We start from the raw sequence: 25,887 nt of genomic DNA, 5'->3' as shown, positions 1-25,887 counted from the left end.
GGGATACACAAATCACTCCCTCACCAAGTATTGGACGTTAAAATAGATGAGGCAGCACGTTATATTGTCTTATCATTATCTCTTAGTGGACAGGATTTTACTATAATTAATGCGTACGCACCCAATCAGAACCAAGACTGCTTTGTCGCCGGATTAGTACGTTCGGCCCTCCCTTTGGTTAGGGGCTCAGTGGTTCTCTGCGGGGACCTAAACATCACGCTCGATCCGGCTATGGAAAACTCCAAGGGTCGGTCAAGCCTCTCCTATGCACTAATTAAACGAGTTAAAAAATCTTTATTACAGCTCCAACTGTATGATGCGTGGCGCATACAGCACCCCTCGGACAGGGATTACAGCTTTTACTCACACTCGCAGGACTCGTACAGCCGCTTAGATTATATCCTGGTTCAGCATAATGTATTATCTTGGCTGTCCCATACCGGGATTGGAAACATCCTTTGGTCGGATCACGCTCCAGTGTTCTGTTCCATGCATGTTCCATCCATGGCAAAGACGGCAGGATCCTGGCGGCTTAACGAGTCACTGCTTTTGGATGAAGGCTGCACTTCAGACATTTGCACCTCTATCACAAATTTTGTGGGGGACCACGCATCAGACACCACTGCGCCTGTGTTTAAGTGGGAGGCCCTGAAATGTGTCCTTCGTGGGACTCTCATTAAACACGGCTCTCGAATTAAAAAAAGTAGGGCACAAGCCATCAAAGACGCTCTTCAAAAAGTCACAACACTTGAACTCCTCCATAAACGTGCTCTGGCGGCCTCGACACTCCAAGCACTTCTAAGAGCGAGGTTGGAGGTTAAGAAATTACTGGACTCCTCATATAGTCACATTATTCAATTGGGCAGGAGCAAATTCTACGAGTTCGGCGACAAACCAGGCAAAATGCTAGCCAACGCGTTACGTGCCAAAAGGGCAACAAACCTGATTTCACATATTCAGGACTCATCGGGTGGCCTGGTTCATACTACCCCTGAGATTTCAAATGCCTTTCATAAATATTATTCTAGGTTGTACAATCTACCCCCTCCTAGGGTGTCCCCCAACGCCTCAACGGATGCCCTCCCTTCCCCCTTTAAAAAACTGAATAGTGCCATATTAGAAAATCTTGAGGCCCCGTTCACGATAGAAGAATTATTGCAGGTTATCCAGAGCGCTCCTGGCAATAAAAGTCCAGGTCCGGACGGGCTAACAGCAAAATTCTATAAATCCTTTTCGACCCTACTTGCGCCTCTGATGTTGGAGTCTTTTAATTCAATTTCAGACACCACCCTCTTTCCAACAGACTCTACAGCGGCGCACATTACAGTCATTCCCAAAGTGGGCAAGGACCCGGGCGTTTGCGGTAGCTATAGACCGATTTCCCTGCTCAATGTAGATATTAAGTGCTATGCTAAACTTATTGCCAACAGGCTCAATCCTCTCCTTCCGGATCTGATCCACCTAGACCAGGTTGGGTTTGTCCCGGGACGAGAGGCAATTTGCTCGCAACCGAGGGATACCATTGATGATCCTGTCCTTAGATGCCGAGAAGGCCTTCGACAGGATTTCATGGGAGTCATTCGCCCAAACATTAAATCATCTGCAGCTGGGCCCAAACCTAACGGCTAAAATACTTGCACTGTACCACACCCCGTCGGCGTGTATAAAAATCAATGGCACCTTATCGGACACTGTCACCATCCATAACGGGACGAGACAGGGATGCCCCTTATCCCCTCTTCTATACATCCTAGTGATGGGGCATCACATGGCGGCCCTGCGAGCCAACCCGGACATCCACGGGATCAAGATAGCGAACCATGAATATAAATGCTCGGCTTTCGCCGATGACCTCTTAGTTTATCTCACTAACCCGCTTGAGGCTCTCCCATCCCTGATGTCAGAGTTGGATAGCTTTGGAAGATGGTCCAATTTCCGGATAAACCTCGACAAATCAGAGGCTTTGAATATCTCCCTTCCTCCAAATCTAGTTTCTTGCCTACAATCCAAACACCCTTTTAAGTGGCCACAAAACAATAGTATCCGATATCTGGGTATCACCATCCCATCTGACCTGTCCAAACTGTTTTCACTTAACTTCCAACAATTTCTTATCAAATTAGAGAGGGATCTAGCCACCTGGCATCAGGGGGTGGTGTCCTGGTTTGGTAGGGTTGGCGCCCTCAAAATGACAGTCCTGCCTCGTTTATTATACCTCCTGCAGACGGTACCCGTCCACATCCCTGCGTCATATTGGTACAAAATTCAACAATTATTTATCCAGTTTGTCTGGGCCAAGGGCCGACCCAGAATACGAGGTAGTATTCTGACCAGACCAAAGGACGCGGGAGGGCTGGGACTACCGGACTGCCGAAAGTATCACCTAGCAGTGGCCCATGCCCGTGTCCTGGACCTGTTGCATAATGAGGGGTCTAAACTATGGGTGCGTTTGGCCCATGATCTATGCTCTCTGTCGGCGTCAACTCTCCCTTGGACGTGGCCACGGCTGAACCGTCGCAAACTTGTGGTGGGGTACAGTGTCGAGCAGACTCTGCGCACCATACATGCCCCTGGTAGGAAATGCGATTTAATTCGTGCATATGGACCGCTGATGCCGGTGACCGATAGTCCGGATTTTCTTCCGGGTGCCTCTGTCACTCGCTTCCTGGAAGGAACTAAACGGACGCCTCTTCGGCTCATCCATATTGCCCCACAGGGACGGACACTACCACTCCCTATAATTTTGGGGGAGAAACCCCAAAAACTACGCCACAATTTCGAGTACGCCCAACTCCAGCATTTTATTACATCACTCACACAGACGCACGAGCTTTCACTCTCTCCATCCCCTTATGAGGCCATGTGCACAACAACGACTGCCCCGAATCACAACATTTCAGTTATATACAAATTGCTGGTCTCCGGGGGCTTGGATGATCTCCCCCCCTTTTGCGGAGCATGGGAGGGGGAGCTCAACCAAACATTCTCTAGAGAACAATGGGGGCGGTGCTTCCACTTGTCACACAAGTCGGTGACTGCTACTAAGTCCCAAGAGACCAGTTATAAAGTTATATCACGATGGTATCGGGTCCCTTCCCTCCTGCATCGGTGGTGGCCTGAGACCCCAGATAATTGTTGGAGGTGCGGAAGCCAGGGGGGCACCATGACGCATATATGGTGGTCGTGCTTAGCCTTGCAGTCCTTTTGGGAGGGGGTGCTAGAGGCGATCAAAGAGGTTTCAGGAGTGATCGTGCCTAGACGCCCTGAGGCGGTTCTGCTCTACATGTTCCCTATGCCGCAGGCTGCGTACAAAAAATCTGTTCTGCGACACCTCCTACAGGCGGCCAAGACGGTTATACCCAGTCACTGGAAGAAGGCAGACTCTCCAACCCTGGAAGAGTGGATTGACGAGGTGAATGCAATATATCGGATGGAGAGGGTTCTGGCCCAGTCGCGGGGGAATGCAGAGTCTGTGATCACAAAATGGTCCCACTGGGAGTCTTATTTGGCAGGGTCTGGCTCAAACCCATGACATGACCCAAATCCCCTTTTTGATCGGAACCTTTTACCTCCTTACATAAACATGGCGGGCAGGTGAAGGCCCCATGGCACCCTCTTTCGATACTCTTTCTCCCTTTCTGTCTTCCTTCCTTTCTCTTTCCACTCTCTGACCTTTCTTTTTAGGAGTTTCTTTTATGGTAAGTTTCCTTTAGGAGAGTGAGAGAAGGGTGGAAGGGGGAGTCTGTGCGCCTGGAGTTTTTTTTTTTTTAGGTGGTGTAGTGGATAATTGTCACAATATCGCCTATGTGCAATGCCCTCCAGCCCCCTCTCTCCCCTTCTTTCCTTTACTTGTTGGACCTTATGGTCCTGGTTCTCATAGTTGTTATGCAACATGTATCTGTATGACCTGACCCGTTTTGTTGTCTTTTTTCATGAAAACCAATAAAACACTTAAATTGAAAAAAAAAATATCACCTATCAGGTTTTCTTTTTGGAGCACGCAATTAAATGACCTTGCAACCTAAGGGTGGCTTTACTAGCTATGATATCGCTAAAGCGATCTCGTTGGGGTCACGGAATTTGTGACGCACATCTGGCCGCTTTAGCGATGTCGTTGTGTGTGACCCCTATAAGCGATTTTGAATTGTCGCAAAAACGTTCAAAATCGCTCATTGGTGACATCACCACCTATTCCCAATTATCATTGCTGCTGCAGTAACTATGTTGTTTGTCGTTCCTGCGGCAGCACACATCGCTATGTGTGACGCCACTGGAACGACAAACATCTCCTTACCTGCGTCCACCGGAAAAGGAGGAAGGAAGGAGGTGGGCGGCATGTTCCGGCCGCTCATCTCCTCCCCTCCTTTTCTATTGGGCGGCAGTTCGCTGACTGGTGACGCTGCTGTGACATCGCTGTGACGCTGAACGAACCGCCCCCCTTAGAAAGGAGGCGGTTCGCCGGTCACAGCAATGTCGCTGCACAGGTATGTGCGTGTGACGCTGCCATAGCGATAATGTTCGCTACGGCAGCGATCACCACATATCGTGCCACCGACGGGGGCGGGTGCTATTGCACGTGACATCGCTAGCCGATGCTAGCGATGTCGCAGTGTGTAAAGCCCGCCTAAGGGTACGTGCCCACAATCAGTGTGTTGCACAGTACAAGCACAGTGGATGGGATTTCTAGAAATCCCGTGCCCACTGTGATTCTTTTTTCCGCAGCAAACACTGACCTGCAGTGCGTCTTTCTTGACCGCAGCATGTCAATTGGTTGCTGCGGATTCACATGTGTCCTCTGCAGGGAGAACACAAGCGAAAGACCACAGCACACTGAACCCTGATCGTGGGTACAAGCAGCTGCGGTCTCCTGCGTTCTCGGAGGAGGAGACTTGTGGCCCCGCAGATCAGCTGTCCAGGACACAGTGAGTCCTGATCGTGGGCACATGCCCTAAAAGGGTATGCACACATAGATTTTTTTCAGGAGTCTATTTGAGCGGGTGCACTTAAGAATACATCTGAAAAATCACTTTAAGGCTATGTTCACACAGGGCTTTTTTGGTATGTTTTTTTCCTGACCAAAACGATTTTGTGGCAGGAAATCTCCTTTGAGTCATCTGTGTTTTTGGTGCCTTTTTCATGCGATTTTTAGTGGTATTTTTGCTGCAGATTTGGTGCAGATTTGCTGTTTTTTTTCCTACAAACTAGGTTGTATCAATGAAAAATTCAGCAAATCTGCAGCAAATAATGGACATGCTCATTCTTTAAAAACCTGACCAAAAACGCAGCTATTTGACAAAACAGTCAGTTAAAAAACCTGATGTGTGTGTGCATAAGATTTCTCAGATTTGCTGGGACTGCAAAAAGCAGCTTTTTATTAGCATGGATTTGCATAAAACCAAGGCAAATCTGCAGCTAAAAGACGCAGCAAAAACTTACCAAAAAAGCCCTGTTTGAACATAATCTTAGAACAATTAATATACTTCCTATTGATTTATTTTTCTTTGTCCCCTTTGCTGATAATTTATTCAGTCTTTTAGGTGAAAAAAATTAAGATCTGCATGGTAGTTACGTTTTTTGAGTGTTTTTTCCACTTCGGGTTTTGAAAAATGTCCGGTGGAAAACATATGGAATCTGCTCCAAACTAAGCATTGGACAATCATAAGGCTTTAAAAAAACTGTTAATGAACAAAAACCCTTCAAAAAAAATTAAAAAGGGTTATGTATTCATGTAGCCATTTATACGCAAGTGAGCCTGCTGAGTTCTTTTAGTAGAAGACGCTTCAGTACAATTATATTGTTTGTCTTGCGGGTTCTTTTATTGCATCTTTTTGGTCAGTTCCTGAGAGCTTATACATTGTTTTTGACCGCTAGCGGTTTCTTTTTTTAACATTTTTTCATTGTTTTTGGGTCGTCAGGGAATCCTTTCAGCTTTACATTGACTTGTACTGTAAAGTATGAAGCGTCTTCAGAGCGGCAAACACCAGAGAATGGCCAGCTCTCTTCTTTTAGTCTCTTGGCATTTTTTGAAACATGAAGAAGTTAAAAGATGCTCAGTTTTTCCGTAGAAATGCATATGTTCATTCTTCTCATTATTTTCTGAGCACATTGTCGGAAGGTATTGGAGCGGATCCGCCTGAAAAAGACTTCTTGTGCACATAACCAAACTCTTCAAACCGCTCAAGGAAACAAAAACGTCCCAAAAAGGAGTTTATTTAAGCAAGCACATAGCCTTTAAGTTCACCTTTAGGCCCTGTGCGCACGCTGCGGATTTACCGCGAATTTTGCCACAGATTTGCTGCAGAAAATGTGTCTAACATTGCTGCAGTCATTCCCCAGCAAATCCTATGCGTTTTAAAAAATGCTCTGCGCACACTGCGTTTTTTTTTATACCCGTGGATTTTCCGCTGCGGAATTCATGAGCATGTCACTTCTTTTCCGCAGGTACCTGCAGTTTTTTCCTTAGATAATGGTAATAATCCGCAGGGACCAACTTGCGAAAAATCTGCGGCAAATCCGCACAAAATCTGCGGCAAACCGGGGTAAAACCGCATGTGGATTTCGTTGCGGTTTTGGTGCGTTTTTTACCGCGGGTGCGAGATTCTTTAAGAGGGTCCGTTTTTTTCTTAAGAAAAAGGCACTTTCTAGTGTGCACATAGCCTTAGATTAGTTTGGTAGAATAGGCATAAAATTCTGTAGATAAAGGGGTTGTCCACCTTATCCTTATTTTAACATATGGGTTAGGGTACTTTCACACTTGTGTTCAGCGGAGTCCGTCACTATGGAGAATAGCGCAGTCCGTTAACGCACTGCGCTATTCTCCATAGACTTGTATGGACGACTCACTGTAATGCAAGTGTCAGCGCTGCATCCGCTGGACGACGCAGCGTCGTTATTTTGACGCTGCGCCAGGCGGGAGGAACGCAGCATGTAACTTTTTTTGAGCAGCGCAATCCGTTGGATTTCATTGTGCATGCCCTCTCTGGCTCCCTGCACACATAACCAAGGTAAATATCGGGTAACCAAGCAAATTGCTTTGCCGATATTTACCCTCGCTACGTGTGCAGGGAGCCCGACTCTTCCCCGCTTGGCTCCGCCCCCTCCCGCACTCCACTCCGCATGTATGTACATACACACACACATACACACATACCTATACATACACACACGCACACTCACCTGTCCTCAGCGCCATGGCCCCGCTCGGCTCCACCCACTCCTCACTCCGCCCCCCGCACACATTCTCGGCGGCCGAGCGATCAGCTGATCACCCAGCGGCCGGCTACTGGGAGCGATCAGCTGATCACCCGGCGGCCGGCTACTGGGAGCGATCAGCTGATCACCCGGCGGCCGGCTACTGCCAGCAATCAGCTGATCACCCGGCGGCCTGCTACTGGGAGCGATCAGCTGATCACCCGGCGGCCGGCTACTGGGAGCGATCAGCTGATCACCCGGCGGCCTGCTACTGGGAGCGATCAGCTGATCACCCGGCGGCCGGCTACTGGGAGCGATCAGCTGATCACCCGGCGGCCGGCTAGTGGGAGCGATCAGCTGATCACCCAGCGGCCGGCTACTGGGAGCGATCAGCTGATCACCCGGCGGCCTTCTACTGGGAGCGATCAGCTGATCACCCGGCGGCCGGCTACTGGGAGCGATCAGCTGATCACCCGGCGGCCGGCTACTGGGAGCGATCAGCTGATCACCCGGCGACCGGCTGCTGTGAGCGATCAGCTGATCACCCGGCGGCCGGCTACTGGGAGCGATCAGCTGATCACCCGGCGGCCGGCTACTGGGAGCGATCAGCTGATCACCCGGCGACCGGCTGCTGTGAGCGATCAGCTGATCACCCGGCGGCCGGCTACTGGGAGCGATCAGCTGATCACCCGGCGACCGGCTGCTGTGAGCGATCAGCTGATCACCCGGCGGCCGGCTACTGGGAGCGATCAGCTGATCACCCGGCGGCCGGCTACTGGGAGCGATCAGCTGATCACCCGGCGGCCGGCTACTGGGAGCGATCAGCTGATCACCCGGCGACCGGCTGCTGTGAGCGATCAGCTGATCACCCGGCGGCCGGCTACTGGGAGCGATCAGCTGATCACCCGGCGACCGGCTGCTGTGAGCGATCAGCTGATCGCTCACAATAGTCTGCCGCCGATAAACTGTAAAAAAAAAATCAAAACGGATTCCGTTGTTTTGCAGCATCCGTTGCATCCGTTGTGCCACTATATGCAACACATCCGTTGCATCCGTCACGCAATGCAACAGATACCGTTCAACGCAAGTGTGAAACTAGCCTTAGGGTTATGATTTTGTGGGATTTACTAACCTTTACCATTTACAAGCATAGGACCAGTGTTCTCCATTGTGGAGTACCATCTGCTTGTTAGTGAAGCCTTTCGCTCAGACTTCACAGTTCTCCTTTTGATGATGGAGAATGTGACCAGACCTGTCCATCAGCCTCCTTCAATAAAAAAACAAGGGAGCTGTGCAGTCTGTGAAGAAGGCTCCACTAACTAAAGTAAAGCTCAGTCCTTTGTCGCATGTGCAGCATATTTCGGCCTTGTTCGCACACTGCTTTTTTATGCGGGCTTTTTTCGGCCAGAGGTGCATTTTTCTGCCAGAGGGTGCGCTGGAGAAACAAAACTGTAGTGTGCGCACAAACCCTTACAGTCTAGAATGGTCTACAGATCCTGCAGTGCACAAAAACCACAAAGGTAAGTATTGAGGTAGTAATTATATCAAAAATACCACTACTATGACTACTCTCATAAAATATTTTATTAAATTCAATAAATATTAAAATAGAACATCTGTAGTGTTCTTATCTTTCAATTTCGTACATCGCATAAACATACATATACAAGTGCAAGTGTAAACCAAGGTTAAACCCACGCCTGAGCGTAGCCTTAGACAGTGGTTGATAGAGAGGGGGACAGATGTTACTACGTCACTGTCCAGCTGGTAGTCGTTTGATATACACTGTATCTACCTCCTTGTTAGTAGATATATATACTAATTTTACTCTACTATAAGGTATATAGCCCTCACTGTCCTTGTCAACCTCCAGCAGGGATAACCACCACCAGAAAAGTGATAAAGTGCAAACAATCGGACCGTAGACAAACAAACAGTGGCAATGCGTTAGCTGTCCAGGGTTCTCATATTAGGTATAGTTTCCCTAATCAAAAGGTTGCTGGATAGGTTAGGTAGGAGCCTGGAGTTCCACTTTACTTATGGATCCCCCTGCTCTCCTGACGCGTTTCACCCCCCCTAACGCAGTAAAAGGGGATCATCAGAGGATATTTTATGAGTCACTTCTCAAAAAGGACACAGGGGACCAGTTGTCTTGTTCAGAGTAATAATATATGTTCCCTCTTAAAATGTAGTTAAATGAGCGGACTGTTCAATGTCCAGGATAAAGATGAAGCTATTTAGTAGTTAGTCCCTGTATATAGATGTAGTGGTGTGTACACTTTTAATATATAAGGAGGCAGTTTTTTGTGTCCACTATAATTCTCCAGGAGACGTGTGGTCTTATGATTATATCAGGTTGTATATTCGTCCCTCCTCTTGACGGGACCAGAGTAGGTTTTCCAAACCTTCACATCACTCAGGATATTGAATGTATAGGTGACCCCTTTGCAGACGAATGTATGAGATATGAAAGATAATTAGTCCTGTAAGGGCCAGCAGCGGTGTGTAAGCAAGACCAACACCCTACCACAGGGATATATACTGGTGGTCTGCAGACCGTGCAGGTCACTAGTCCGGACAGCAGTCACAGACCGAGACGGCACGGGTCATATGCGAGCTCCCAGTGTGCTAGAGTGTTTGTCACTCGGGACTCACAGTCCTTACTGGTAGAGCTCCAGTAACAGGAAATACATGAAGTGACTCACCAGTATATATCCCTGTGGTAGGGTGTTGGTCTTGCTTACACACCGCTGCTGGCCCTTACAGGACTAATTATCTTTCATATCTCATACATTCGTCTGCAAAGGGGTCACCTATACATTCAATATCCTGAGTGATGTGAAGGTTTGGAAAACCTACTCTGGTCCCGTCAAGAGGAGGGACGAATATACAACCTGATATAATCATAAGACCACACGTCTCCTGGAGAATTATAGTGGACACAAAAAACTGCCTCCTTATATATTAAAAGTGTACACACCACTACATCTATATACAGGGACTAACTACTAAATAGCTTCATCTTTATCCTGGACATTGAACAGTCCGCTCATTTAACTACATTTTAAGAGGGAACATATATTATTACTCTGAACAAGACAACTGGTCCCCTGTGTCCTTTTTGAGAAGTGACTCATAAAATATCCTCTGATGATCCCCTTTTACTGCGTTAGGGGGGGTGAAACGCGTCAGGAGAGCAGGGGGATCCATAAGTAAAGTGGAACTCCAGGCTCCTACCTAACCTATCCAGCAACCTTTTGATTAGGGAAACTATACCTAATATGAGAACCCTGGACAGCTAACGCATTGCCACTGTTTGTTTGTCTACGGTCCGATTGTTTGCACTTTATCACTTTTCTGGTGGTGGTTATCCCTGCTGGAGGTTGACAAGGACAGTGAGGGCTATATACCTTATAGTAGAGTAAAATTAGTATATATATCTACTAACAAGGAGGTAGATACAGTGTATATCAAACGACTACCAGCTGGACAGTGACGTAGTAACATCTGTCCCCCTCTCTATCAACCACTGTCTAAGGCTACGCTCAGGCGTGGGTTTAACCTTGGTTTACACTTGCACTTGTATATGTATGTTTATGCGATGTACGAAATTGAAAGATAAGAACACTACAGATGTTCTATTTTAATATTTATTGAATTTAATAAAATATTTTATGAGAGTAGTCATAGTAGTGGTATTTTAGATCCTGCAGTGCCCATTGTAAAAAAAAATGTAAGAACTACATAGAAAGAAACACCCAAAGTTGGAGCAAAAACACATGTGGTTTTGAGATGCACTTTAACAGGTATTATAGGTATACTTAAAGGGGTTGTCTACTACTTAGACAAAACCTTCTCATTCGCCATGTTTGGCCTCTTTAAAATAAAAAAGCTTATACTCCCCTTCCATGCCAGCGCCGTTCCAGCCATGGCAACACTTGAGTTCCTGGGGCTCACGTAAGGTTTTGATGTCACGCAAGCTTTGCATCCAATTATATCTCTCACTGCCTTTGTATAAATATTTAATCAATAGGAACTGAGAGTGACAGCGGGCGTAAAAAGTTACACCATGCGCAAGTGTACATATATGCAAGTGCAGAAAGTATAGAAAGTCAAGCAGCCCAAACTCACGTTTTGCACAGCATGCTTCACCCCTGATGATGCACTCTGTGTGAAACACATGTTGGGCTAGCTGGGCATCTTGACTTCTCCCTTACTTCTGGTTAGTATTAATATATGTGACAATTAAAATTGCGGGAATAGATAAAAAAGACACAAATTGGATTTTATCCTGTTGGTACCAGTATAAACTGATTACAGGGAATCAGTCACCTGGGGTAGTTGTGTAAGTCACAACTACTATAAGGAAGACCACAATGGCTGCTGCAGATCCTGTAGATGGATCAGTGTATAGAAGGAAGAAGGAAAAGGGTTTAAAATTGTGATTTATTGTTCTTCTCGTTTCCGAGTATTGAAACTCCATCCTCACAAACCAAAATCACTGATAATCAATAAATCACAATTTTTCTTCAACTGATCGTCTTCTTATCCCACAATGCAGCACGGGTTAACCCTTTTCCTTCTTCCTTCCACACACTGATTATATCTGACTTAATATTATGTGCTTCACTAAATATGAGCTTTCATTAGTATGGCTGCCACCATCCATCAACAAACCCCATCCTCCCTGGTCTGAAATTGATGACGTATCCCGATTAAAATGAGCCTATGATATTAAAGGGGTTATCTGGGAATATCAGACAAGCAGAGTCTATCAGATGAGGGTAACTACAGGAGACATACAGTGCGCCATTACAGCATGCCCTCTGAGTAAAGCCAAAATTAAAATATTCTTACATTGCTTACTGTAAGTAGACTTTTCAGCTAAAGTTTTCTTAATATAGCAAAATCTAAATAGTTGTTTGGAAAGAAAAAAATAAGAAAAAAACTCCCTTTATTAAATTCCATATGAAGTCTGTATTATACGGAAGGCTTATATTTATTCTACTTCTACAGTCTGTCTGGAGCTGAATAGCCGTAGTTGAAAGCCAAACAAGTAAACTATCTGAACAGGAAGAGTTGTTCGAGAAAAACCCCTTTGAATTATATAAATGTTTGTTTCCTAGTATTGACCAAACATAAAATAAACTTGTGAGTTCAGGAACAGGATATAAAGTACAATAAAATATAATAGACTGTACTGAAAGCTTTTTATATAGATCTAATTTAGACTATTTGTACTGTATCTCATGAGAGAAATTTACTTCTTTCTCCATTTATTAACCACTTTCCCCCCTCCCTCATGTTTGCTGAACTCACCATCACCACCCATTCTGGAGAAAAAGAGTTCTTCTCTGTCTTGCCAGTACAAGGAGTTGTCAGGTTACCACTCCTTTTATACTTTATGTAGAACGGAGGAAAGAAGAGCAGAGTGTAGAGAGAGATTGAGATGAGCTTTCTAACGAGTCTTTTACCTCATCTGTTCTTCCATGCTGTTTCTTCTGCCTATGTGCTAATTATGCAATTAAGAGCTAGAATCTTCACACTGTTGTATTGTCATGTGAACTGTAATGTAAAGTGTGATAGGAGATATTAATGTGATGTTTACCGTAAAGTAAGATATAATGTTTTCCTTACAAATATATAGTACTTATATATGTGAGTTTTGCAAGACTATCGGGCAAGTGTTAGCTACGTTTTGGGGTTAGCTTACATTGGAAAGGGTTAGTCTCCGAGGAGAGTGACAGTTTTCTGTACGACTTCAGATAAAGCCCCAATAGTGACTAAAAAGGACATATAGTCTGAAGGTCGACAAGGCCGCACGCAGTGGGTGACTCGTGCCCACTGGAGCAAAGAGACCAAAGTGAGAGCGCGTGATATTAGAAAGTGAGCTGAGACACAGATTGAGAGACAGAGACGCCGTTGAAGTTAGAGACCGATCAACCAATGAGGTGTCCCCAAGCAGAGAGGGTCCAGAAGATGGGACAGTAGTAACAGGGCCCCAAGCCGAAAAGGTAGCGGGTCAGGATGGACTGGTTCATGATTGAAGTCAGCTGTCTCAAGCGGGACCTGCTCAAGCGTCTGCAAGCAAAAGGCTCTTAACTGACAATATGGAAAATCCCCTACCCCCCTCCTCTAAGAGGAGAAGAGTCGTGTATAAAGAAACATCTGGGAATACGAGGCTCTATGCTCGCCTTAGTGGTCAGACCCACTGTACCCCCTCTTCTACTAGGAGATGAGGTGTGGAGCGACAGAAATGGGCTAGTAACTTCCATGGACTGATCTGGGTTGTGCTGGGACTCTTTGGACGAGAAAGAATTTGAACAATCCTGTAGAAACTAGAACTGTTTCTAAATATTTGCTGTAGAACTGGATCTGTCTTAAAGTTACTTTCCCGCTATCTCATTTGTGAAGCTGTGATAAACAAACTGTTAAGTAAAGAACAGTTGTTGGTTAAAACTAACCAGCCATAACCATTGGCAACATGCAGCCTGCAGAGAGGTACGGCCTACACTACATAAGTCCACACACCCAGACAGGACCATGGTTTTCATGTAGTGTGTTGAGGTGCCTGCAGCACTCTACACAATTACAAATGAAGAGATAGAGTTTTCAGAGTACAAAATTAATGAAAATGTAGGATAAAATTCATATAATGATCTGAGTTAGGTCTCATTCACACATCTGATTTTTTCACATAGAAGAAAATAATCAGACTCTAATCAGGGTTGGATCATATGTTGTACGAGTGTCATTGTATTGTCTTGTACGTGGAGAAATAGAGAAAATAAAAATTCTCCACCTCCTGCATTCTGACAGTCCATGAAAATCAGACCGCACGCGGTCTGATTTTTTTAATGGACCCATTGACTTGCATTGCTAATTTTGATCTAACCCTTGGGTCAAAATTGGACACGTCTACGATATTTTTCATGAACCACTTGGTCGGAGAAAAAAATCAAAGTCAAGAAAGCACATAAGGTTTCGTAGAAGGGGTGCGGACTATATACATGGGGGGCACTTAGTAACCCCCTTCCGCTTGCACCTCATTCAACAAACTGTGTGCACGTTAAATTACTCCTTTGAGAAAAAAAATCAGACATGCACAGCCCAATAGAATATCATGAGTACAAGTACTGCCAGTGGAAACCACGGATAGCACTTGTGCGCAAAAATGGGAAATGTGAATGAGAACTTAGTGTTATCCCTCTGTAGGCACACAGGACAGCTTAGTCTGAAAAAATCTTGATGTATTAATTGCGCATCAGGATACACGTTTTTCTTCCTAAATTGTCTTCTTGAAAACCCCAGCTTGTTATGCCCGAAAAAGACGTGCACATTTTTATACGGTTTATGTATACATTTGAAGGCTGTGTGAATGATGGGAGTCTGTCAGGGCAAGATGAGTATAAACTAAGTATGGTTATGTAAGTTCTCATAGAATTGTTGGATTGTGCAGAGGTGGAGAAGAAAAAGGAATGTCTTATTTGAGTTAGCTTATTAAGTGGTTTGTACATTTTCTCAAGCACCAAAGGAATGAAATTATTGAAATATTAAAAAAGTGAGCATTACAGGAACACCCATTCCTAGTTCAGTCATGGCAAATTTATTAAAGAATAGACTTCAAATGAAAATGTATTGGACCCGCAACAAATATAGAGGGGGGTGGGAAGGGAAGGAGAGAGAGAAACTTTCTGGGTATTGTATTAAAGAGGTTTTTACACTACACTTAAAAAATAAGGCTCCATAGGACAATAGTTCACTACAAAATAAAACCTGTAGTCATCTCCCAGATGGGTGCCACTCCTCCGCTCCCGCAACTGTGTCCGTCACGGACGACCATGAACACCGACTCCTGGCAAGCATCACGTGATGCCCCCACCTGATGTTGGTATCAGTCTAGCGGAGGACACTTATGAAAATGAAGGAGCAGGGTATGTCTGGGAGGCGAGTACAATTTTTTTTTTAATTACTTCACTGTGCATATGGAGCTTCATTCTATAGGGTGCTTTGCACGCTGCGACATCGCTAGTGATTGCTAGCGATGTCGCGAGTGATAGCACCCACCCTCGTCGTTGGTGCGATATGTGGTGATCGCTGCCGTAGCAAACATTATCGCTACGGCAGCGTCACACGGACTTACCTTCCCTGCGACATCGCTCTGACCGGCAAACCGCCTCCTTTCTAAGGGGGGAGGTTCGTGCAGCGTCACAGTGACGTCACACGGCAGCCGTCCAATAGAAGCGAAGGGGAGGAGATGATTGGGACGTAACATCCCGCCCACCTCCTTCCTTCCTCATTGCCGGTGGACGCAGGTAGGATATGTTTGTCATTCCTGCAGTGTCACACATAGCGATGTGTGCTACCGCAGGAACGACAAACAACATCGTACCTGCAGCAGCAACGATATTAAGGAAAGGAGCTGCGATGTCGCTACCGGCGCCGGATATGCGTCACTAACGACGGGACCCTGACAATATATCGGTAGCGATGTCGCAGCGTGTAAAGCACCCTTAAGGCCTAAGACACACGGCATGAAAATCGGACCGAGTGGAATGCGATAAAACATTGCATTCCACTCGGACCAATATTAGCCTGTGTCAGCACCCATAATCGATTACTTTCTCGACCCCAATCGGACCGACAAAACAATTGCAGCATGCTGCGATTGTAATGCGAGACTCTTTCTCTTGCACCCATTCAAGTCTATGGGGAGAGAGAAAGATCGTACTGCACTCGTGGTACACCAGTGTACCGCGAGTGCAGGACGAGAATGACAATAGCCGGCTACAGAGGAGAGAGAGAGATAAATCCCTCCCTCTCCTCCTCCGTGGCGGCCCATTCCCCACAGCTGAGGTCCGATCGCATGATCAAACCTCAGTCGCAGTGACACTCGCATGACACTCGGCTCCCGCTGTGCTGCCAGCGTGAGCTGAGTGTCATGGGAGGATCGCATTAGTCCCCGTGTGGCCCCGGCCTTAAAGGGAATCTGTTACCAGGATTTGGCAGTGTAAGCTGAGGACAGCATGCTGCAAGGGTTAAAAAAGAAAAAAACAACTGTGCTACTCTGATCTGTGTGTGAGCTATTATTTAAAGGGGTTGTCCGACATAACAAAAATTTTTGAGTTTAAGCTAATCTGTGCTGTATTGTCATATAAAACACCCCTACATTGTTATTTTTTGTTTTCTAACTTTTGTTCCTCATGAATTATCCCTTTATTCTCTGCAGCTCCTTGTTTACATTCAGCACAAGCAAACTCACCACTTCCTGTGCTGAACCTCCCAGTCACAGCTGGCACCGCGCGGCCTCAGTGTCCAGCCCCTCCCCAGTGTCCAGCCCGCCCCCTGCACACACAGTCCCTGTCAGTATATTCTGCCCCAGCACCTGACCTGTTATCACTACAGCATTGCAAATAACAGCCCCACATTGGGCTCTGCACCCCACACCACATCGGGCTCTGCACCCCACACCACATCGGGCTCTGCACCCCACACCACATCGGGCTCTGCACCGCATACACACATCGGGCTCTGCACCGCATACACACATCGGGCTCTGCACCGCATACACACATCAGGCTCTGCACCGCATACACACATCGGGCTCTGCACCGCATACACACATCGGGCTCTGCACCGCATACACACATCGGGCTCTGCACCGCATGCACATAGGGCTGTGCACCGCATACACACATCAGGCTCTGCACCGCATACACACATCAGGCTGTGCACGGCATACACACATCAGGCTCTGCACCGCATACACACATCAGGCTCTGCACCGTATACACACATCAGGCTCTGCACCGCATACACACATCAGGCTCTGCACCGCATACACACATCAGGCTCTGCACCGCATACACACATCAGGCTCTGCACCGCATACACACATCAGGCTCTGCACCGCATACACACATCAGGCTCTGCACCGCATACACATAGCGCTGTGCACCGCGTACACACATCAGGCTCTGCACCGCATACACACATCAGGCTCTGCACCGCACACACACATCAGGCTCTGCACCGCATACACACATCAGGCTCTGCACCGCATACACACATCAGGCTCTGCACCGCATACACACATCGGGCTGTGCACCGCATACACACATCAGGCTCTTTACCGCATACACACATCAGGCTCTGCACTGCATACACACATCAGGCTCTGCACTGCACACCCACATCAGGCTCTGCACCGCCTACACATAGGGCTTTGCACCGCATACACACATCAGGCTCTGCACCGCATACACACATCAGGCTCTGCACCGCATACACACATCGAGCTCTGCACCGCATACACACATTGGGCTCTGCACCGCATACACACATCAGGCTCTGCACCGCATACACACATCAGGCTCTACACCGCATGCACACATCAGGCTCTGCACTGCATACACACATCAGGCTTTGCACCGCATACTCACATCAGGCTCTGCACTGCACACACACATCAGGCTTTTCACCGCATACACACATCAGGCTCTGCACCGCATACACACATCGGGCTCTGCACCGCATACACACATCAGGCTCTGCACTGCATACACACACGGCGCTCTGCACCGACCCCCCTACCCCCATAGGGAACACATGTAGGGAGTACATACTCACCCGTCCTCGGTCCCCGCCGCTCCTGCACGTTCGTGCGCTGTCTGTGCTCTGGCCATATCAGCACAGTAGTGACGTCACCGCTGTGCTGAAGAGAGCACAGACAGTGGGACAGTGATGAGAAGCGCAACGCTCCTTCTCATCAGCGCTTTCAAATGTACCGGCATCTGTGATCTGTGATGCCAGTATATTTGAATGTGCGATCCTGAGCAGGGGGTCCGGTGCTGGCGCTGACACCACGGCACTGCAGCCGCCGCCAGGCCCCGCCCCCAGGTCACGGCTCCCACAGAAGTGCAGGGGGAGGTTGCGGGGAGAGTACGGGGTGCGGGGGAATGTGTGGGAGGGTGCAGGGAAGGGGGCGGGGACTCCACGCACTGTACAGCCCAGCAGGGCGGCGACATGCTGTTTCCAGATTTGCATGTCAACATGGTCCTGTCCATGTTGACATAAAATGACCGGAAGCAGCAAAATCGCGGCAGGAGCGGTCACATGACCACTCTGAGCCGGGGGAGTGGGGCTTACAGCAGGGCAGGTAAGTGGTCACTATCTACTTACCTGCCCCAATGTAGCCCAATAGGGTAATAATGAAAAAAACTCAAAATAAGCCGGATAACCCCTTTAACTAAACTAAAAGTTTTATTGCTCTGTCATTAACATTGATGTGACCGCCTCCTGCAGGGCAGTCCAGCATGACCTTTTGCTATGATCTGAGTCAATGCACAATCTCTATTGAAAGCTGGTGTGGGCGGGACAGCTCCTAGTCCTGCTACACTCAAGGTCAGAATGTCAGAACACACCCAGTAATCTAAGTTGAACATGGTTAGATTCAGAATCTATTTCCCTACAACATGCTGCTCTCAGATGAAGTAGCAAAACCCTGCTGACAGATTCCCTTTAATATATTAAAATACTGTCACACATACCAACCATATAGGTTTTTCTCGCCTTACAGAGGTGTGGTTTTGAGCGCACCACCAATTGATGAGGCCTGTTCTTTGGATTAATGTATCTTTATGGGGTTGTTGCTGCTTCTGGGGCTTGGTAAGATAAATGAAACAATATCAGAAACTTCTACAACAAATCTGCAATGTGTGAACATATCATTGTGAACAAAAAACTCAAACTTACAAATCATAGTTGTCTTCCATTAGTAGGTAAATTATGGCTAGTTGTAATCCTACTATGTCTAGAAAGTCATAATTTATATTTATCGTCTTAAGCAGAGTTTTATATATAATAAAGTTTCTTGTTCTTCCCTGCAGATGTTCTATCTTTCAACAATTTTGTACACAGTCAACTTTGTGTGGCAGACCTTCAGACATTTCAGAAGAAGAATAAGTCATGACTTAAATCAGGTCAGTCATTATGAAATCAATACATGTAAAATAAATACAGCAATGACAAGGCGTGTGGACATATGACTGCTGCAGCCAATCACTGTTGTTAATAATGTTAAAAATTCTGCCAGTTTGATCCCCTTAGATGTTGTATTCAGTAGTGACTCAAGCATCTAAGGAACTTGACAGAAAGATGCATTTGTTTCTGCCCATCAGTTATGGGCAGGACGCATCACTGTGTTTGACGCCTACCAACAACCTCCTAACACAGTCCCAACGCCTGCCAAGATTGTTATACAGGTCGCTGATCGTTACTGCGTCGTTGGTAAGATCTGACTTTGTGACATCTCACCAGCGACCTCCCAGCGACTTACCAGCGATCCTTATCAGGTCGCATCGTTTTCGGGATTGCTGGTAAGTTGTTAAATGTGACGGGGGCTTTAGTCCTTCAAGATGTGCTTTCCTAGTATAAAGGGGTTGAAAGAGGTGACAGCCAATTGCATAAGAAAGCCACCCAGGTCTGCCATAAGTATTAGCTTTTGGTACTAATAGATATAAGTAAAGGTACCGTCACACTTACCGACGCTCCAGCAATTCCACCAGCGATCTGACCTGGCAGGGATCGCTGGAGCGTCGCTACATGGTCGCTGGTGAGCTGTCAATCAGGCAGATCTCCACAGCGATCAGAGATCAGCCCCCAGCGACCCGTGTAATGACGCTGTGCTTGGTAACCATAGTACACATCGGGTTACTAAGCAAAGCGCTTTGCTTATAGTTACCCAATGTGTACCTTGGCTACGTGTGCAGGGAGCCGGCTTCTAGAAGCTGCGAACGCTGGTAACCAAGGTAAATATCGGGTAACTAAGCAAAGCGCTTTGCTTGGTTACCTTATGTGTACCTTGGTTACCAGCGTCCGCAGAAGCCGGCTCCCTTCTCCCTGCACATTCAGATCGTTGCTCTCTCACTGTCAAGCACAGCGATGTGTGCTTCACAGCAGGAGAGGAACGACCAAACAATGGTCCAGGACATTCAGCAACGTCCGGCGACCTCACAGCAGGGGCCAGGTCGTTGCTGGATGTCACACACAGCGACATCGCTAGCAAGATCGCTATTGCGTCACAAAAAACGTGACTCAGCAGCGTGATGTTGCTAGCGATGTCGCTTAGTGAGACGTGGCCTTAATAAAGCATCACTTAAAAGATTATCAGTGCGACAAGCAATAGTGTTTTGAAATCCTAAATATTAGCAATCATACATCATATTCATTTTTATACAGGGTAGGTCATAAGTATGGATACACTCTGATAAAATGGAAGTGGTTGCTGATATCAACTTACCGTTTGTGATATATTAGTACAATGGAGGGGCAAACATTTGAGGCCGAGTGACGCCCATGGTAGCCATCTGCAAAGCCGCCATTTTGAATTCAACTTTACCCTTTTCAATGGGAAGGGGTCATGTGACACATCAGACACAGAGAGAATTGCACAAGAAAAACAATCGTGTTTCAGGCGCCCCACATCCTGGATCCTGGATCTACGGTATTACTCTCTGTGTATCAAGAGTGGAAGAAGAGAATCGCGCTGACAATTCAACACAATGGGCAGCACTTTGAGCACATCCTTTAGTGGGTTACTGTCATTGCTCCATGTCACAAACGTGTCAATAAATCGATAATTAATAAAGCTACGTTAAAATGAGTACACTATTGTTTTTCTTGTGCAATTCTCTGTGTTTGATGTGTCACATGACCCCTTCCCATTGAAAAAAGTAAAGTTGAATTCTAAATGGCGGCTTTGCAGATGGCCTTCATGGGCGTCACCTGGCCTCAAATGTTTGGTCCCCTCCCATGTACTAATATGCCACAAACGGTATGGTGTTATCAGCAACCACTTCCATTTTATCAGGGTGTATCCATACTTATGGCTCACCCTGTAGAATAAAAACAGAAAGAAATCTCCCTGACATAAAAACTCAAGCAATTTTTTTCTCAAATATATGGGTTTAAAGTGAACCTGATATTAGATTAATTCTCCCCAATCCTCAGGCAGCATGAATCAGACGCCGACTGTGTTATTACAGTCTTGTACGTTGTGAAATATGCAAATCAAAAAAGTCCTTGGCTAGGTCCTTCCCGGAGGGATATCTGGCTAGTTTCTGTGTCAAGACTCCTAACAGAGGCTCCACTAACTTTTTTGATTTGCATATTTCCCAGGGGGCAATGCACCTAGGATTTCACTGTGATAAGCCCCATCGTTGGCTGCCGGCAGTGTTTTCTCTAGCTGGTCTCCCCAAGATCAGTGATTGTTTTGTCTGGTTGGTCTACTAGGCATTGCTCCCACCTGGCCAGAATCCTACTCCTCACTGATGAGGGGCAATACCCCGAAACAGCTGTCTGTGGATGGATACCTGGCCTTGGTATTTTCTTGTCATATCTTTAAACTTGTCAAAGAGTTGGATATTGACTAAAAGGGCCACTGAATATGGTGGTTATGATGGTCTCCTAAAAAGAGCCACTCCTTGGCTAGATCCTTCCCGGAGGGATATCTGGCTAGTTTCTGTGTCGAGACTCCTAACAGAGGCTCCACAGACTTTTTTGATTTGCGTAAGTCTGTGGGTCGACACCAACTTTTCCCTGCGCTGATCACAGGCATCAGAGAAAATATCCAAAATAACAGTTGCACTCAAGTAAAGTAGAGGGAAAAATAACTGAAGGATGTAAATAGTCAATATTGAAATGAGAATATGCATTGCTGCCCAGACAACATGAAAAATGTTTTGAGAAAAAAATAAGTTATTTTGCAAATAAAATTGGCTAAATTTACTTGAGCCCAGTTACCACGCCAAGGTATAACTCTCAACTGGGTCCTAATCTAAATTTCTGCCTCTTTTCGTGTCAATCCTGACCTTTTCTATGGGCTAGAAAAGAACTTGCAAAAGAAATATTCAGAGAAATTAGCAGGCAGAATCTGAAGTTTCCACAGATCCCGATTCAGACAGTTGGTGATGCCTGCAAAAATCTCCTTGAGAGAGGGGGGTTACAAGCAGAGTCCAAAGATACTTGTCAGACCTCTTGTTACCCATTACTATGAAGCATGGGACAATTGTGAATGACTTTTCATGAGATATGCGTGGTAACAAGAATTATACGAGGAGCTGCTGATAAGTCTTTGGCTTTACCCAGAAAGAAACGAGATAGGATGATGAAACTTTACATTTATTCCACATACTCTCCACTGATGTCAACACACTTCTTACATCGGTATTCCAAGTTCTGTAAACCTAGCAAAAAGAAGGATTTCGGTTGTGCCTCAAATCAAGCATCCGTAGCAAACATTACATCAGAAATGGTGTGAAATTTGGTACCCTTGAGGTGTTTCTTCAGGTTTGGAAACAGATGATAGTCGGAGGGAGCTAGATCTGGTGAATAAGGTAGGTGATCAACCAGCTGGAAGCCCAGCTCTGCCAGTTTTGCCATGGTCGCTAGTGCAGTGTGAGCAGAGGCGTTGTATTGCAGGAACAAGATTCCTTTGGACAGCTTGCTGCGCCTTTTGGCCTTCAGAGCTGCCTTCAATTGATCCTAAAGTTCAATGTAATACCTTGCATTGATGGTGGAATGCTTTTGAAAGTAATCCACTAGCAGCATGCCCTCCTTATCCCAGAACACAGACGCCATCACCTTAGTGGCTGATTTTTTCACCCTGAACTTATTTGAACGAGGAGAACCACTGTGCCTCCACTCTTTTGACTGCTCCTTGTTTTCGGGGTCATACAAATAAATCCAGGTCTCATCCATAGTGACCAGTCGATACAGGAAGTTCTTATTAGTTCGGAAACGCTGACAAATGAACCGGGAAGTTTTCACTCGCATGCTTCTCTTTTTTTTTTTTAAATCAGGTTCATTTTTATTTAACAGCAAAATTATACAACACATAAAATAATTCCCTCCATAGAAATATCACAGAAAGGGAAAAAACCTTTAGTCAATAAGAAAAACCACACAAATAACAGAATAAACAATGCACCCGCAGTCCACGTCTCATTTCAATATGGGTCTCAAAGTGCATATTATTTCCCAATATATTCTCCATAGTATAGCTTACCCAGCATCATTATGACATTATATATATATACACATATACATACACGCACGCACGCACGCACATATACATGCACACACATATACATGCACACACATATACATGCACACACATATACATACACACACATTCCAGCAGTACGCATATCACCCTATTTGAGGAAATTTGTTAACCGGTCAGAAGGAGAAGGACCAGGTCGCTCGCACTGTCCTGCAGTAACGCCGAGGAGGGAAGGCCTGGGGTATCCAACCATGCCCCCCAGATCTTATAGAACTTTTTCAATGCATTTCTTTTAAGGTATACTCCTCTCTCCAGTCGAAGTATAGCGTTTACTCTTTCCCTAAAATCCCCGACGACCGGAGGTGCTGGGTCCAACCAGTGGTAGGCCAACAGTTTCCTAGCCTGGTACAAGAGACGTGTAATACCGACCATTACCGGCGAACTCAAGTCCACCCCCCCTTCCAGTAGACCCAGGATACATATAATAGGTCTTGGCTGTAGACGGATATTGAAAACTTGTCTAACCAATTCTAGTACTGCCCTCCAGTAATCTTCAATGTTCCCACAGGACCACATCATATGCATCAGATTAGCACCATCCTGTCCGCACCTAGGACACAGATCATCCATCCTAACTCCCATCTTATGCAATAGACTAGGTGTCCTATATACTCTATGTAACAGGAATAGCTGTGACAGTCGTTGGCCTTCAGATACAGCAAGGCTTGGAGTCTGAGACAGGACCTCACCCCACTGTTCCTCTGTCATAGGGCCTAGGTCCCTCTCCCACTTTTCTCTAGCCTGCAAAGGGAATTTGTCGAGGTGTCTAGATAACATCACTGTATACAACCTAGAAATAATACCATAGGAGCGATCAGATGTCACCAAATCAGTAAGAGTGTGATTCCGCTCTATCCTAATGTCCATACGACGTGTCTGTCTCATAGGCATGACGGAGCTGCAGGTATTGGTAAAAGGAACTGTGCGGTATCCCAAACTCAGCTTGAAGCTGGTCAAATCTTTTAAGTATATTATTCTGAAGAATCTGAGACACCTGATGCACCCCCCTGCTCACCCACATTCTCCAACCCGGGAGTCTCTGCAGCTCCGCCAGTCCCCGATTATGCCATAAGGGCCAGTACTCAGTCATTCCTGATATTCCCAGCAACTGCTTCCCTCTATCCCACACCTTGTACATCAATGATAATGTTGGATATAATGTTCCTCCTCTGGGTGAGTGTCCTGCGTCCAAAAAAGCCACTGGGTATCCCCATTCTGCAAGGCCCCTCACCAATTTGCCCCCAGCGTCATATGCCTCATCCTTTCCCCACCCCCTGAAGTGCTGCATCTGTGCCGCAACATAATAAACCCACGGGTTGGGGACTGCCAGATCCCCATCCTCCTTCCCTCTCTGCAGGGTCTCAAGGCGGATTCTAGCCTGCTGCTTTTTCCTCAAGAGTTCCCGAAACAAAGTGCTGATTTTACGGAAAAATTTCCAGTGGATCCATATTGGGGCATTGTGGAGAAGATACAGAAGTTTGGGCATCAGTCCTGCGCCCTAGCAATTGTAGCCAAGAGATGTCCCACACTCTCCCCCTCCGTAAAGTACCGCTGCTTAAGGAAAAAGCGTTTGTTAGTGGCCAAGGAAGTCATATGGTCTCTCAGAGCTCTCTGTGCCCTCTCTAAGTCCCGCTTGGCATCATCTGTATGGTTAGATATAAGAAGTCGTTCTGCATCACCTAAAGTGTCCGTCAGATACTTAGTGCGCTCCCTTGTTTTCGCCTTTCGGGTGCAAATTTCCCTAATATATGTCCCACGAACATACGCCTTCATTGTGTCCCACACTATATGTTTAGATGCAGTACCGTCATTTGTCACAAAATATTCCCGTATAGTGTCAGTCAGAGTGCCCCCTATCAGTTGTATCCAAAAAGGGTTGAGCCGCCACGGTATCCCCGCCAGCCGGTCTGGGTCCCCAAGCCTTAGACGGACCTGTAGTGGGGAGTGGTCAGACACCCCCCTGGCCAGGTACGTGACTGAAGCTACACAAGGCAGCAGCTGAGCATTTCCAATGGCCAGGTCAATCCGGGACAGTGAATGATGAGAACTAGAATAGCATGAGTACTGCCGGACCTGCGGGTTTCTAATACGCCAAATATCTACATATCCCACCTCCTCCATCAGTCTGGCAAGGGATGTAGCTGCCGCCCCCACTGAGATATTCCCTGTGTGTAACTTATCCCAATACGGGTGCAAGTAATTATTATAGTCTCCTACTAATAGGGTGGGGACCTCAGGGAGGGAAGCAACAAAATTGAGAATACGTTTCAATGGTTCCCCTGTGTATGGCGGCGGAATATAAATTGCAACTAGAACACAACGCACATTATGAAGGACACAGTAAAAACATACAAATCTACCCTCCTGATCCACAGAAGATTTAAGACACTCAAACGGCACTGTCCTGTGTACCAGGACACTCATCCCCTGGAATGTGTGGTATATACAGAGTGGTACTCATGGGCTATCTATTTTTTGTGCAGCAAGTGGAGCCGCTCCTTCACCAAGTGCGTTTCTGATAAGAATATTATGTCTGGCTTAAGCTGCTGTAGAAACAGAAAAACTGCACATCT

At 46.4% G+C, this 25,887-nt stretch overlaps 1 protein-coding gene across 1 annotated transcript in view; it reads left to right on the top strand.

Moving 5' to 3' along the window:
* TMEM116 (transmembrane protein 116) overlaps window positions 1-25,887 on the top strand; it is a 94,954-nt gene that overhangs the window by 36,035 nt on the left and 33,032 nt on the right. The window contains exon 5 of the mRNA XM_075323868.1: window positions 19,080-19,172. Within this exon, the coding sequence (XP_075179983.1) occupies window positions 19,080-19,172 (93 nt within the window). The remainder of the gene's footprint in view (window positions 1-19,079; window positions 19,173-25,887) is intronic.

This window comes from Anomaloglossus baeobatrachus, chromosome 1 (genome assembly GCF_048569485.1).
Source record: "Anomaloglossus baeobatrachus isolate aAnoBae1 chromosome 1, aAnoBae1.hap1, whole genome shotgun sequence".
NCBI lineage: Eukaryota > Metazoa > Chordata > Amphibia > Anura > Aromobatidae > Anomaloglossus > Anomaloglossus baeobatrachus.
The sequence above is the reverse complement of the archived record's forward strand: the minus strand, read 5'-3'. Positions and strand labels throughout refer to the sequence as shown.